This window comes from Protomyctophum parallelum, assembly GCF_964188405.1.
Source record: "Protomyctophum parallelum genome assembly, chromosome: 4".
Lineage (NCBI taxonomy): Eukaryota > Metazoa > Chordata > Actinopteri > Myctophiformes > Myctophidae > Protomyctophum > Protomyctophum parallelum.
Window position 1 is genome coordinate 22,789,123 of NC_139700.1, and position 13,430 is coordinate 22,802,552.

General features: G+C 42.0%; 1 protein-coding gene across 3 annotated transcripts; it reads right to left on the bottom strand.

Moving 5' to 3' along the window:
• Window positions 1-123: 123 nt before the first annotated feature.
• Window positions 124-13,126, bottom strand: ric8b (RIC8 guanine nucleotide exchange factor B). Of its 3 annotated transcripts, XM_083763429.1 has the most exons (11): window positions 12,688-13,126; window positions 11,063-11,110; window positions 10,317-10,952; window positions 9,008-9,102; window positions 7,580-7,730; window positions 6,078-6,176; window positions 4,761-4,905; window positions 4,443-4,587; window positions 3,775-3,894; window positions 3,620-3,663; window positions 124-1,818 (listed from the first exon to the last, which is right to left on the bottom strand). In XM_083763429.1, the coding sequence occupies exons 1-11, from the start codon at window positions 12,769-12,771 to the stop codon at window positions 1,808-1,810; spliced, it is 1,578 nt and encodes a 525-aa protein (XP_083619555.1). In that variant the 5' UTR covers window positions 12,772-13,126; the 3' UTR covers window positions 124-1,807. The 3 variants fall into 3 exon arrangements, with proteins under 3 accessions (XP_083619555.1, XP_083619553.1, XP_083619554.1); XM_083763427.1 differs by lacking the exon at window positions 3,620-3,663 and having other exon boundaries at window positions 127-1,818; window positions 12,688-13,119; XM_083763428.1 differs by lacking the exon at window positions 3,620-3,663 and having other exon boundaries at window positions 128-1,818; window positions 6,078-6,173; window positions 12,688-13,118.
• Window positions 13,127-13,430: the final 304 nt, after the last annotated feature.

The window sequence follows — 13,430 nt, forward strand, 5'->3', positions numbered from 1 at the left end:
TTAGCTACCGGTATTTGACTTCAATATTCTTTATGCCAGCGTTTCTCAATCTTTTGGGCCAGTGCCCCCTATCAATATCTAGGTCCCCCCCCTCCCTCCTCCCAAAAACCAAACAAAGTTATTTTCCAGTTTTAATAACTTTGCAATAGAAGCCTCACTACATATAAAACGTGTGGTTACACCTTCGGTCTTGCAAACAATGTACAAAAAAAACAATTATTCTTCAGATTGTGGGAAAAAGTGACATGCATTTCATCCACATTGTGCAAAGCTCAAACTATCTTGGTTTGATTAGGCTTGTACTGTAACAGGAGCAGAAATATGATTTTTAACATCAAGAGGCTATTCTGGCTTTCTAATAAGGAAAAGTGTAATTCTTCATAGATTCACCCCGTTTAGCCATGAGGTCTGTGGCTCAAAGGTGTGAAAACCTGATCTTTTGTGTAATTTAATTAGTAAAATGTATTTTGTGAATAGGAAATAGTGGTAAGCATGGCTATTGTTACTATTAATTGACTGGCCTGCTAATCCCAGACAACGGTAAAACATTTACAGATAAAAGATTTCAGGCAAATTTCCAGTGTTTAAATTGGCAATGAAACTAAGTGTTTTGCTTAAGAAACATTATCAGTCACCCAAAGCAGAAAGATATACACTCAAGGTAACAATTCTGTTCCATATCATATTCAACCATGCAGTTTAACAGAATTTCATACCCACACATCTATTTAAACTATCAATTTCAAAGAACCATGGTTTTAAATCCTATATACTTTTGGATCTATATAAAATCATTTTCAATATAGAAAAAGCATACATGTCTGAGGACCCTTTTAACACCATGCTTGATCAAAGAAAAAAAAATACGTTAATAGAAAAGTAATTTCTAATACACATTTCTTAAGAGTCCACAATGGGTAAGGCAGAAATGATCCAAACACTATTCATCCACCACAGGAAATTGTTGCAGCATCTCTGTTAATCTTAAATGTGCTTACATGAAACAAATGATACACTAAGTTATAACAGCAAAGGTGAGTGCATTGCATTTTGCCACCATGACTACTGTTTAGTGTTTACACAGCCAAAATGTTACTCCCCCAACAGCTACTGCCTTACATCTAAATGTGCCTCTTGCTTCATTCCACAATGCAAAGCCACGCTGATTAAAAACTAAAGAGTTGCTTGATTAGGCGCTGCTCACAGCACTTGCTATAATTCTATTCATAAATTTGTATACAATGTGCACTTACTATGTATAGTACATCCATATAAATAGTTTACATCGACATCAGTTAGCAGGAACATTTTAAAACTACTTAAAATCATAAGCCTCAGTAAGGAATGATATCTTATTCAAAACCAATGACACTTGGAACCTTGGCGCTTTCAGTGAAATATACAAGAGTATATCACTGATCTACTTGTTTATTTTGTCAACATAGCTAAAAATGGGGGGGGGCGGGGGAAAGTGCATGAAATGGAAAAATTCCTTCCATCAACAGTATTAAAGACAACCACCTCTGTCTAATGGGTGCCATCAGAATGTGTTGCTGCCATGTCAAGTCCAACTCTGCTTCTAGAGAATGGCTTGTGTTGTGGGTATGGGCCCCTATAGTTAGACAGAACACAGAATGCGTTGGGGCGGGTGGCCAGTGTGGCGCATATACTGGAAGAGGTGTCCTGGATCCGGACGATTCCGGAGTGCACTAGTCCGAGTCTGATCCCGAGCTGTCTTCAGCTGGCTGACACAGAGCTTCGTCTAGTGGTGCTAGCGTACCGTCCCTCCTCACACCCATTGGGCGGATCAGGTTCTGCCTGTGGGCACAGAGACCAGAATATTAGCACTGCTGTACAGTTGTTTCTTTGTTCTGTGTCAGGTGGAAGAATGTCCAATGCTGGGAGCACAAACGAAAAAACAAGACGGATTATAAATACACACATCCACATCCAAATGAGTGTGATGCAGACACAGTATAGCTTTGATTAGAGTCCACGCCCCTTTGTGACCACAGACGATCTAAGAGGAGGCCCTCGGCCGCTGTTGTACACCTTTACTCCCTTCCTAAGCTCAAGGACCCTTAGAAGATGAGTCCTCCCCTTTCAGAGACGCTCGCCCCTATTTGGTCACCCCACCCCCACCCCCACTTGGCCTTCCTTCCCTTTCTATGGCGGTTTAATTACAGGATCAGTCCTCAGTCTAATCTCCTCAAAGCCGTGGCTGCCCCTCCATCCTAATCCAATTATATCTGCACTGGGTGTCACCACTTCCCTCTAAGATGATTTATCAGAGAATTATCCAATCAAAGATTTAAAAAGATCCTATTTGCATTCAATTGCAGGATGGAAAACATCAATGATCGTGTAATTCCTAGTTTGTTCTGAAATTAGAATTGTCCAGTTTTGTGAAAGGTCCCGAGTCCCACAGGTTTCCAAAACAAGTAAAGACGGTAAAAAAAAACAACCTAAGATGCAGTTACAGTATTCAGTGAAATAATCCCCACAGACGGTGAATAATGTGTGATAAGTAAAGGATATAGCCTCATGGAAATGATCACACAAAACTATTTGGAACCGTTTTATGATGCAATTAAGCCCAAGGTGAAGAAAACAGTTAGTAAAAAGAGTAAAAGTGACACCTTTTAGTCATACTAGAGTAACTAGACCAATTAACATTGATTAAAGTCCAACACGCCAACCCTACTTTTCATGGCAGTGGATAAAACTGACAGCAACAAGGCATAGAGTGAAAACCTGTACCAGAGAGAGTGAGCGAGAGAGAGAATTGGGTGTATAAAAGTGTTATTTTTTTTCTGTGTGTTACTCTCTCTCGTCCCAATTAGTCAAAAACTCCATCCTATCCCCCAGAACGCTGAGAGGGGCCTGCCTGGTACTGGCAGATGTAAGAGCTGGGGGATGGGAGTCAGAATATGTGCTAATTGGGAGACCAGTTAAGCAGTTTGGGGAAGCGCATTCTTGCTGGGCACTGCCTGATCTCCAGAGAGCTCGTAGTGGGGGTGGCTTTGCTGTCTGCGACTCTCCCTCATGACCACGTCTCCTTTACAGTGACACACACACACAGACACAGACACACAACAGAATAGAGCGAGGAGAAGAAAGAGGGACCCAGCCTTGAAAAGGAATCTGCTTCTTGTGGGCACACGTGTCTCATTACAACTCAACCCCTTTCTCTTTGACTTGACAATGACAATGTCAGCTTTTTTTTGAGGGGTTTCCCCCCCCATCCAAGTTCTTTTTTTTATGGTCTAATTTCACCTCCATGTGTCAGTCCACCCTCCTATGTCGCCTGTGTGCGCAATGTTTGGCTCTTCAGAATGAAGAAAAGGTGAATAAAGTCGGACACACACATATGTTATTAGAAATCTCAAACGAGCCACATAAAGGATCTAAGGCCTTGCCAGCCCACTGTGCGCACCAATTAGGTGATAATTAATGGAGAGCTGGTAATGATGCTGCACAGGAGTGACGGCAGCTTCCATTTACAGTGGCTGAATGCGGCGGCATGCTGGAAGACCAGGCCTAATTGAAGCCGCTGGGCTAACGGCAGGAGATTCTTCCTTTTAATGAACCGGTTGGCAGGGAGCGCCCTCAGTGTTACCTTTGTCCAGGGCGTCATCTTTGACTAGAATTAGGTTCTGCTCCCTAAAGGAAAAGGTCAACATGAATACAACAGGGTTGAAGAGACAATATCTCATAATGATTCAGCTCACTTGAGTGTTTTTGGGGGTGCTTTTGTCGTTTTCATATGTTTACCTTGACAACTTGTCAAACATGTTGACGAGTTTCTGTGCTTCGTACTCTTTCTGCTCTTCAGTCATGTCTTCTATGGGGTTGGGCAGTGGCTCCTCAACGTGGCCTGTGATGGGATTGATGCTGCAATAGGTACAGGAGGAGTAGAAATGGGTTAAAAGGCAAACATGTGCAGCACACGTCTGAAATGTTCAGGGGTCATCGTACACAGACAAATGTGTCTGTGGCACATTTTTTATTTTGTTTTTTATTTTAACACCCTGGGTAACTGACACTCATTTACTATGACAATATGGCGCATTAGGAGTCCACCAGTACAGTGGTTCTCAAATGTTTTACTTTCAAGAACCCCCAGTCCATTTGGTTCCATCTGTACATTCTCAGAGTTACAGACCTGTAATACTAATGGTCCATTTGGAACACCTTCAAGCAACCCCGAAGGTACCGTCCTCAACCCACTTTGAGGATCACAGCACTAGTATTAGTATACTGTACATATAGGGCCAGCTCTGTTTCTGGTAATATTTGTATGCGCATGGCAAAAATAGAAGTTTGACGATGAACCCTGGACATGCTACACAGATATCACATACAGTACATGGCATCAAACAATTGGGACACTTTGAGGCCAGATGACGACCCCCCCACTCACACACACACACTTCACTCACAAGGGTTTAGCGGATTTGTATTCCTCTGTGTCCGAGTCTTCGTCTTCGGAGTACTGAGTCTCGCCTCTGCCTCCTGCCAGAAGTCCTCGAGCCACCAGGAGTCCTGCTGCATTACCATACCCAGTGTACTTCAACAGGTTGTCCACTGCAAGGGAACACCACAAATACATGGTGGTATTGATGTGCATAAACAAAAAAATAAATAAATCATCTACTGGAGTTAATGTTATGGAGCACTCATGCCGTCGATACACTGCATTGTTCATTCGTCAACACCACAATGCATGTTCCCTCTCATTTTGTCATGATTTCTCTCACCACTTTCTTTGCAGAGGACAAAGAGAAACTCTGCAGCACTCTGTTTTACGCCCATGTCAACGTGAGTCATGAGCCGAACCAACTTGTTTCTGACCGTGGTGCCGATCTCTGGCCTAATCTTCACATCTTTTAGTGGAGGAAGCACCTGAGGGGGAAGTATAACAGACACCATCACATTATTTAGTTACTTTATTATATCTATCTCTGCTGTCAGGAAGAAACCACCCAACTCCAAAATGTTCATTTTTCAGGAAATTAAGAAAAACGTATATTTTGAAAACAAAGCAATACCGTCTCCTCAAAGTTGGTGTTGTGAGTTTATATATTGTCAATTACTTGCATGAGAGGGGGAGCGGTGGTGGAGTTAGTTGCTTTAGCAGACAGTTTGAGGGTCCAATGGAGTTAAGAAGTTTTGTCCAAAGCGTTTACTACTTTCCATTGGTTCAATATTAATACTTTTCGAAACACACAGATATAAAGTGTGTTCAATAGCACTGATTTATGCAAATAAATCAAAAATGAATTTAGGAGGTTTCCTCCCGACAGCAACAATATGATAAATAGCTACATTCGCCTAATATATAAGCATTGTAAGCTTGTAACTGCAATTTCTAAATTTGGGATTTTTTTTGCTGATAATGAAATGCCCAAAATAGGGGCGCCAGGTTGGAAGTAGTTTAACATTTCAAAAGCTATTTTCAGATAAATGGCCTGACGTGTGCAAAATATACATTCCATATACAGTTGTCGTATATTAAAATATATACAGGAGAGAAATGTGCACGGCAAACAGACGAGATGATGTTCCAAGATGTGGTTTATTCAGAGTCCACAGCGCAGCAGCAAAACATAGCATAAGCTCACACAGGAGCCAGAGCCAGCTGGCCACAAGTCGTGACCACTGACCAGCCTCGACTGACTAACCCATTTGCACTCAGAGTACAGGTATTAAGTACAGATTCTCAAACTAAGGTGAGAATGTAGGCGTGTTCACTGTTCCTCTGAAGACCCATTGATCAACCATGTGCCCACACCAATTCTATTGTTACACAAATTGCAGCAGGAACATACAGTAAACCGTAAACAAACCATCTTGACACCCTTCTTTTGAATGACAAAGGCAGGCGTTGTATAGACAGAGTGACTGCAGATACAACAGTACTTTTGTAAACTGTACATTTGCACAAGAACATGGGTTATTGCCTAGAATTATTGATTCCTAGATACGACACAGTAATTAATTAGAATATGATACTACAAAGCAATGCAATACAGAGTTTATTGATGACACGGTTCCATTTTGAGGAGCATTATTACCTGAGCCTTGATATATCTGCGTATCTCCCTGTGGTGTCTGGAGCCCTCAGTTAACAGGCTCAGTACTGGCGTCAGTCCTTCCTTGTAGTTTGAACCCTGCTTAGAATGAAAGAAAATGGGGACGTGAAAGCCTGACCACACAGACACGCTACAGCTCTAGTGTGTGTGGGGTGGTCACTGGGTAAAGCCTGACCACACAGACACGCTACAGCTCTAGTGTGTGTGGGGTGGTCACTGGGTAAAAGCCTGACCACACAGACACGCTACAGCTCTAGTGTGTGTGGGGTGGTCACTGGGTAAAGCCTGACCACACAGACACGCTACAGCTCTAGTGTGTGTGGGGTGGTCACTGTGTAAAGCCTGACCACACAGACACGCTACAGCTCTAGTGTGTGTGGGGTGGTCACTGGGTGCATATTGTCGCTGTCGGGTGGATACTTTCATTACTTTGTAAAAATAAAAAAAGGTCACAGGAACATAACCTGTTCCAAAGTAGTTCATATTTAGTCACAAGTTTGTGTTAGTACCATCGGTTATAGGATTCACTTTAAAAGTATTTAAAAAATAGCAGATCTACAAGCTCACAATGCATCAATTGGCTAATAGTAATAATGAATTGAATTTATTAGCCAATTTAGGGCATTTATTATAAAAACAACTTTAAATATGGAGAAGAGATGAATGACAGGATATGTGAATCTTACCTCAGGCTACTAATAATGCCATTATAAAGTAATTTACACATTAAAATCACCAAATGAAAATAAAAACAGTGGTAAATTCTGAAAAACTGTCTGCATTTGTATTCTCCCAACTGCATTACGAAGGCAAGTATTCAAACACCAACATAAACGTAACTGTACCAGCAGTGGTGGAACCTCAACGTGGAAATGCCCCGTTAAAAGGCCTGTATTCAACTTTTACTAGCGTAAAGTACACATGTAAATAAAGGAATCTATAAGTAGCCCCCTCTCCCTCTACAAGGTAAGTTTTCAAATTTGCGTCTGAGATGTAGTGGAGTAGATCTTTACATTTTTTAAAAATGGAAACACACAAGTAAAGTGAAAGTAACCTCCAAATTGTACATAAGCACAGCACTACTTAGTTACTTTCCAAGCGTGTGTGTACCAGCAACTCATGTACTAGGCTTCCTAGTAGCTATTAAGGGTGACTTTTACATTGGTTTTTAAAGTGAGGTCTGGGGACACCCAGGGGTTCCAGAGGGTTCCCAGCGAAATGTGTTAATACAGCATCACAATGATTTTAACCCATATTTTATATGTTGGCTATTCAAAAATGGCAGATATACAAGCTCACAGCACGGCACCCCTTGTTGGTCACTTGGTTGTACATGTGCTATTTTTGAAAACTTTTTAATAATTTTGACTTTTTTTAAAGACAAATAGTCTTTGTGGAGGGTCCCTGGCTGGCACAAAACATTTTCAGAAAATCAATTTTGGGGTCCTTGGCGCGAATGTGTTTGAGAACTACTGGACTATTACCTTGTCTATCCTTTTCTCCATGAAGTCGAGCAGCACCTGGACAGCATCCATGTTCTTGCCACTATACTCCTCCTGGCCTCCCTGAACAGGCACATCAATCAGCATGTCCAGACAGGACACAGGCAGGTTACTCAGCAGGTTCACCGCATGACTGGAAAAAACAACAGTGCTGTAAGACAACTACAAGTGATACTTTCTTTTCTTAAAAAACAACTTATAATAATCATTGCTATAGAGCAGTGTTTCTCAAACTTTTCTTTTCTCAGAAATTTCAATCAGCCCCATAGCTCTGAGAGTGTAAAATGGAACCAAGTTGACCTGTAAGGATCCCTTTGGAAACAAGGAAAGGTTCAGAATTCCTTCAGTCTGAGAATTCTGAGAATAAAGTACTCTTTATCATTCTGATAGATTAGTCCTGTGTAGAGTGTTGGTTCAGTAACAGGGGTCTCTCCGGCTCTGTTACATCTTAAATTTGGGATATCAGTTTCATCCAATCAGGAGCAAGTTCTCCTATATGATAAACAAGTGAAATTCGGAGTGCAAAAAATAAAATAAAAGTAGACACAAGTCACACAACTGGAAATGGAACACTATCAAATAGAGTAATATACAAACAATACTGTAAGTGGGTACTTTTCTGGTTGGATGAAATTAGTAACCCATCTGAAAATGTAAATTCTGTTTACTAGAAAGATCAGAATACAGCTTTTTAACAATGTACTTAGTTTTAACAAAATAGTTTACACACACACACACACAGTCACACACACACACACACACACACACACACACACACACACACACACACACACACACACACGGGGAAAAAACAAATACAGAGACATGCACAACAAGGCTCCACCTGGAATCAAACTGGAGACGCTACAATTACATTTAGTGAATTTGATTCACTGATGTGGTCATCTACCGCCTACCGGCACACCAAAATGCACTCAATGTCAATGAAACAAGGCTTACATTCCAGTCACAATGTTCCGGTCTCATATTTGGGGCCGTACATCAAATCAGACAAACTTCAACAAAGCCTCATGCCTCCAAACAATGGGCAAAAACACTGTGACCAAGTTCTGAAACAGGTTCACCTCACAGGTCAAAGGGGTGCATCGTAAATCACTTTTACGTGACACCATTTCATTTTCACTCCGTCTGTGGCCAGACATTCTTGGGATTCTTGCATTACATTAAAATGAAAAGAACACACGTCCACAGCAGTATGACAACTAGAAACATCAAAGGATGAAACACCAAACATGATTCATAAGACTGTTTCATAGTTTGCACTAGGAACCACTGTGTGTAGTGTAGGTCTTTTATCACTGACAGTAAGTTACAACTGACATATTTTGGCATTAAGACGAGCCAAGTGAATGACAATGTGAAGAGCAGGGGTGAAAGGGGGCTTCGAACCTGTGTGCTTCCTCTGTTTTCTCCTCTGTCTGAGTCTTTAACAGCAAGAGATGGCGCATGATGGCTGCAATGAGGCGAAGCTGATGGTCACCTTCCTATCAAATAAAGGATGGACAACAGCATGAAGCAGAGGGAACAAATAAATCCAGGGGATACAGGGAAAGAAGGGTACATTATCCATAATATATTACTTTAAATAGATATGTTCTGAGAAAAGTTGTTTCTTTCGAGATACCAATTCTGATCCCTGAACTTGCTTAATGGTCCACAGTGAATACAGATCCGATAACAGTTAAAGTGGGTTTGATACCAGGCACTCCCAATTCAGCGTATGCGTAGCATGCCTTGGGTAACTATCGGTCGACACATCACAAATAAATATAATAATATATATTGTTGGGTGGTTAACAGTCACCTAGTCGTTTACCTCAAGGAAAGGCCATTATTGCCCATCATATTTTATATAAAATAGGAAAATGTGGCCAAATGTTATTCTTTACCTGGAATTGTCCTTAAAAACATGTAAGGGAGAGAGTAAACAAACAAGAGTAAAGCGCAGAAACAAATTCAAATAAAAATAGAGAAGCAAAGAAGTTATTTGGATTTCCCAAACCTAAAAAGAGTAAGTCTCTCAACCTTATTCCAAATATTCCTGGTTTTCAACTGAGCATATTAAGACCCATCATGCATGAAAAGAGATGTCTCCCTTCACGATGTGTGATGTGAATTGTGAAGAGGAGCGTCTTTCTGCATTATGGCTGTACGTGGCCTAAATGCACCACATATGCCTTGCCCTTGTTCATAGAAATCAGGCAAACTAAAATGTGTAAAACCTTTGGTGGGACTCAAGTTGGTGTGTCGGTAATGATGTAACGTCATCCTGCTCCTTCACAGTGTCATAGTGCGGGACAATAGGCTGTTTTTGAGCACAAAGGTGGTGAACGGAGGGAGCACTGAAGGATCATCTTGACTAATTCTCCCTGACTAATCACAGAATGTTGAGAAGATGCTTTAGCCTATACTAGGGCTTTGGCCAGGTCAGATAGATGATAAACCTCTTATTGGGGCAGGGGCTAAAGAAGGGATCAGACCCATTTGAAAGCACTAAACCAGTGATATTAAATTAAATGATTGCTTTCAAACCATGCAGGTTTATTTCTCACATGTGCTAGATTAAAAAAAAGATACACCACACACCCACAGCACCAAGATGCTCATATGTACATTATATTAAAAAGATAATATTTCAGCATCGTCCAGTGGTATAGAAAGAAAGCATACTGTTAAGTACAATGCACTCTGCACTCACCTCATCACCAGTGTCAGGTAGTGTGAGGTTAAACAATGCTTTCAAAGCTTCCATGGCACGCTCGTTGTCCTCGGCAGGGATGGGTGGGGCCTGAGGTTCAGGAGGTGCAGCTTCATACTGACCAACCCAATGCACATCCAAGGTGTGCTCTAGCACCTCCGTTAGAACTCTCACCGCATCTAGTTCTCTCCGCAAGCCTCCCCTCACATCAGGTCGGAGGGCAGAGAGCAGGAAGAGGAGGCGCAGTGTGAACAGGCCCACTTCGTGGTGGCCCATACGGATGGCATGTAAGCGTGCACACAGACCCCGAGCCAACTGCACGTCCGCTCCGACCTGCTGCGCCGCAGCGCTGTTGTACACTACGTTGCACAAGCATTTCAAGGCTTCAACGGCCACCCTCTCCTCAGCTTCAGTCTGGGTGTCTTCCTGAAGGCCATTTTGATTGTCACCTCTTTCCTCACCGTCATGCAACCTTAGTTGGGCCAGCTTGGCCAGCACCAGCATGCCCTCCCTGGTGGCCACGGGGCCGAGGACACGCTTGTCTCTTGACAGGATGCGGAGTGTCTCTAGGCAGGCCTTCTGACAGCATGACTGCAGCTGCCTCCCAAGTGCTGTTAGCAGACCCTGACACAGCTCCTACATGGGGATAGGTAGAAAAGGCAAGGCTGCAATTATACAGTATATAAATTACATGGCTGTCATCAACAGCTCCAAAAAATATATATATGGAAAAGTTTAGTACGTACACTTCGCAGATTTTCCTCCTCCTGGTCAAAGGTGAAAGTGTGACTATTCTGAAAGAGACAACAACATCAACATCAACATCAACAACATAGAATCTGCACCTGGCTCGCTGATAACAAACGATCCTTACACCTGGGAAAAACTTAATCCATCCTCTTCGGATCAAATAGTAATCTCAGCAAGGCAGATGGCTTCTTGGTTAGAGTGGGTGACAATATTATCACACGAAAAGATCAAATTACCTACCTAGGTTCCATCCTGGAGGCCAATCTTTCCGGTGATAAGATGGCCACCAACGTAATCAAAAAAGTCAATCAAAGAACAAGATTCCTTTACAGGATCTCCTCACTGGTCAGCAAAAACACCTTGAAGACCTTAACAGGAGCCCTCGTACAAGGTTTCTTTGACTATGCATCCACCTCTTGGTACCACAGCACCTCAAAGGCCCTTAAAACAAGGCTCCAGACCTCCCAAAACAAACTGGTCAGGCTCCTACTTGGCCTCACCCCCCGAACCCACCTCACCCCTGCCCACTTTGACAGGCTGGGATGGCTTAGGGTCGTCGACAGAGTACAGCATCTTGCAATGGGTCTGGTCCACAAGATTCGATACACCACCAAGATACCCATGTACCTGTCTAAATACTTCCTTAATGTAAACGAAGTCCACACCCACAACACCAGAGGGAGTGCAACAAACCATGTACAACCCAGATTCGGCACAAACAAGGGACTAAATACTTTTCGCTCCTATGCCACCAAAATGTGGAACGCCCTACCAACAGTCATTAAGACATGTGAATCCCTTGACTCCTTCAAAACCGCTCTCAAAGGGCACCTACGGATGGCTGCAATTCGAAACTGGCCTCTGTAAAATCTGAATCCCCCCCCCCCCCACCCCATTTTCCCTCACTGTATATTGTATCTTTTCCCTTTTTTGCTTCCCATATGATGAATTTAGCTACATAGAAATGTCTATTTGTATGTCTCTAAATGTTTGTATGTCTTTAAATGTTTTGATGAATTGAACAATGTGGACCCTGTTGTAAACAAGTGTAATGCTTAATTGGGTCGTCCACTCACAGTTGACAGTCTTTGTATTGAGTTTGTGCTTAAAATGTACTGTAAATTCTACAAACTGTTAATAAATATTTCAATCAATCAATCAAAACATGATGCTCATTCTTCGACACTGGAAGATCTATCATGAAATTTGCTTTTGAAATGTAATATGAGCGGCAGGATTTCTTGCAAGATTTGATTAAATTTAATCTGAGACCACTGGCGAAAGTGTCCCGTGGTCTTTTGGTGCCGTACAGCAAATTAGCTTAATTTACTGTAGCTGTGACCAGCCTGCAGCTATCCATCACACCATAAGCGCTATTAACATTAATAACATAATATTAAACTGGAAGAGGGCGCTCCACAGAGAACACCATCTCCACACAGATCGATTCAAACGTGTGGTGCAAATAATGAAGTTTTTAATACGTTTTAATGTTCCAAGATTCCAGCTAACTTGCTATGCTAATTTAATGATTAGAAGTCGATGCATTAGCGATGTCGCTAACACGTTAGCACCATGGTTTGTTTTGGTTAACGTCAAATGAGAAGAATCAGCGCCTCACCTCTTGATTATATCGCTTCAAAAGCGTTTTGATTTCCTCCTCGTTGTTCGCTTCGAGCTGTGATATGATATTGTTCAGATCCATGCCTGAAATATATCACAGCAAACCGATAAGTTGTCCTTTGTAAAGCTTGCTGTACCTTATTGTCAGCCAGGCAGGGAGGCTAGCAGTGGCTAGGTCAATGTGTGTAACCGGTTTGGTTTCCCCACTGTAAGGAAACACCCCTTTAAGTTTCTTTGCACTGCAGCGGTGTGGTGGTGAGCAGCAAGCTGTTAGCCTCGGTACCAGCCTTTTCTTTTCGAAGCTGTCAACCCCTATTTTGTCTTATTTTTTCCCCTTTTTTTAAACACAAAATTGTAATAAAATGATAAATGGGTTCACTCTCCAGATTGGATGAAATTGGTGGTGAACGGTGATCCATTTGAAATTGTATTTTCTGTTTACTAAAGAGCAGAGAGACACGGAGACTGGGCTGTCAACACTGGACTGTGAGAATCCAGGAGATTCTTTTTTTGGGGGGGGCGGGGGGTCCTCTCCCAGAATCCTTTTAACAGAGTAGATGTAATTGCTTAAATTTGTTCTGGTGAATTTTGGGAGCTTGATACTTTTATCAAGCTTGCTTTACTAGCATTGGAAAGTGACGGGTACTGAGTTTCAGCCATTGATCAATTCATTCATTGCAAAACATTGATGACTGAAGTAGGCCTAATGTAAGACCCATCTTTAATTAACCATTCATTATT

Excerpts from the sequence above, each read along its gene's own strand:
- ric8b (XM_083763427.1), bottom strand. The coding sequence starts at position 12,771 with ATGGATCTGAACAATATCATATCACAGCTCGAAGCGAACAACGAGGAG. Across the intron at positions 4,906-6,077 it reads GCAGATATATCAAGGCTCAG|GTGCTTCCTCCACTAAAAGA; the intron begins GTAATAATGCTC and ends CTTCCCCCTCAG. Across the intron at positions 4,588-4,760 it reads TGTCCTCTGCAAAGAAAGTG|TGGACAACCTGTTGAAGTAC; the intron begins GTGAGAGAAATC and ends GTTCCCTTGCAG.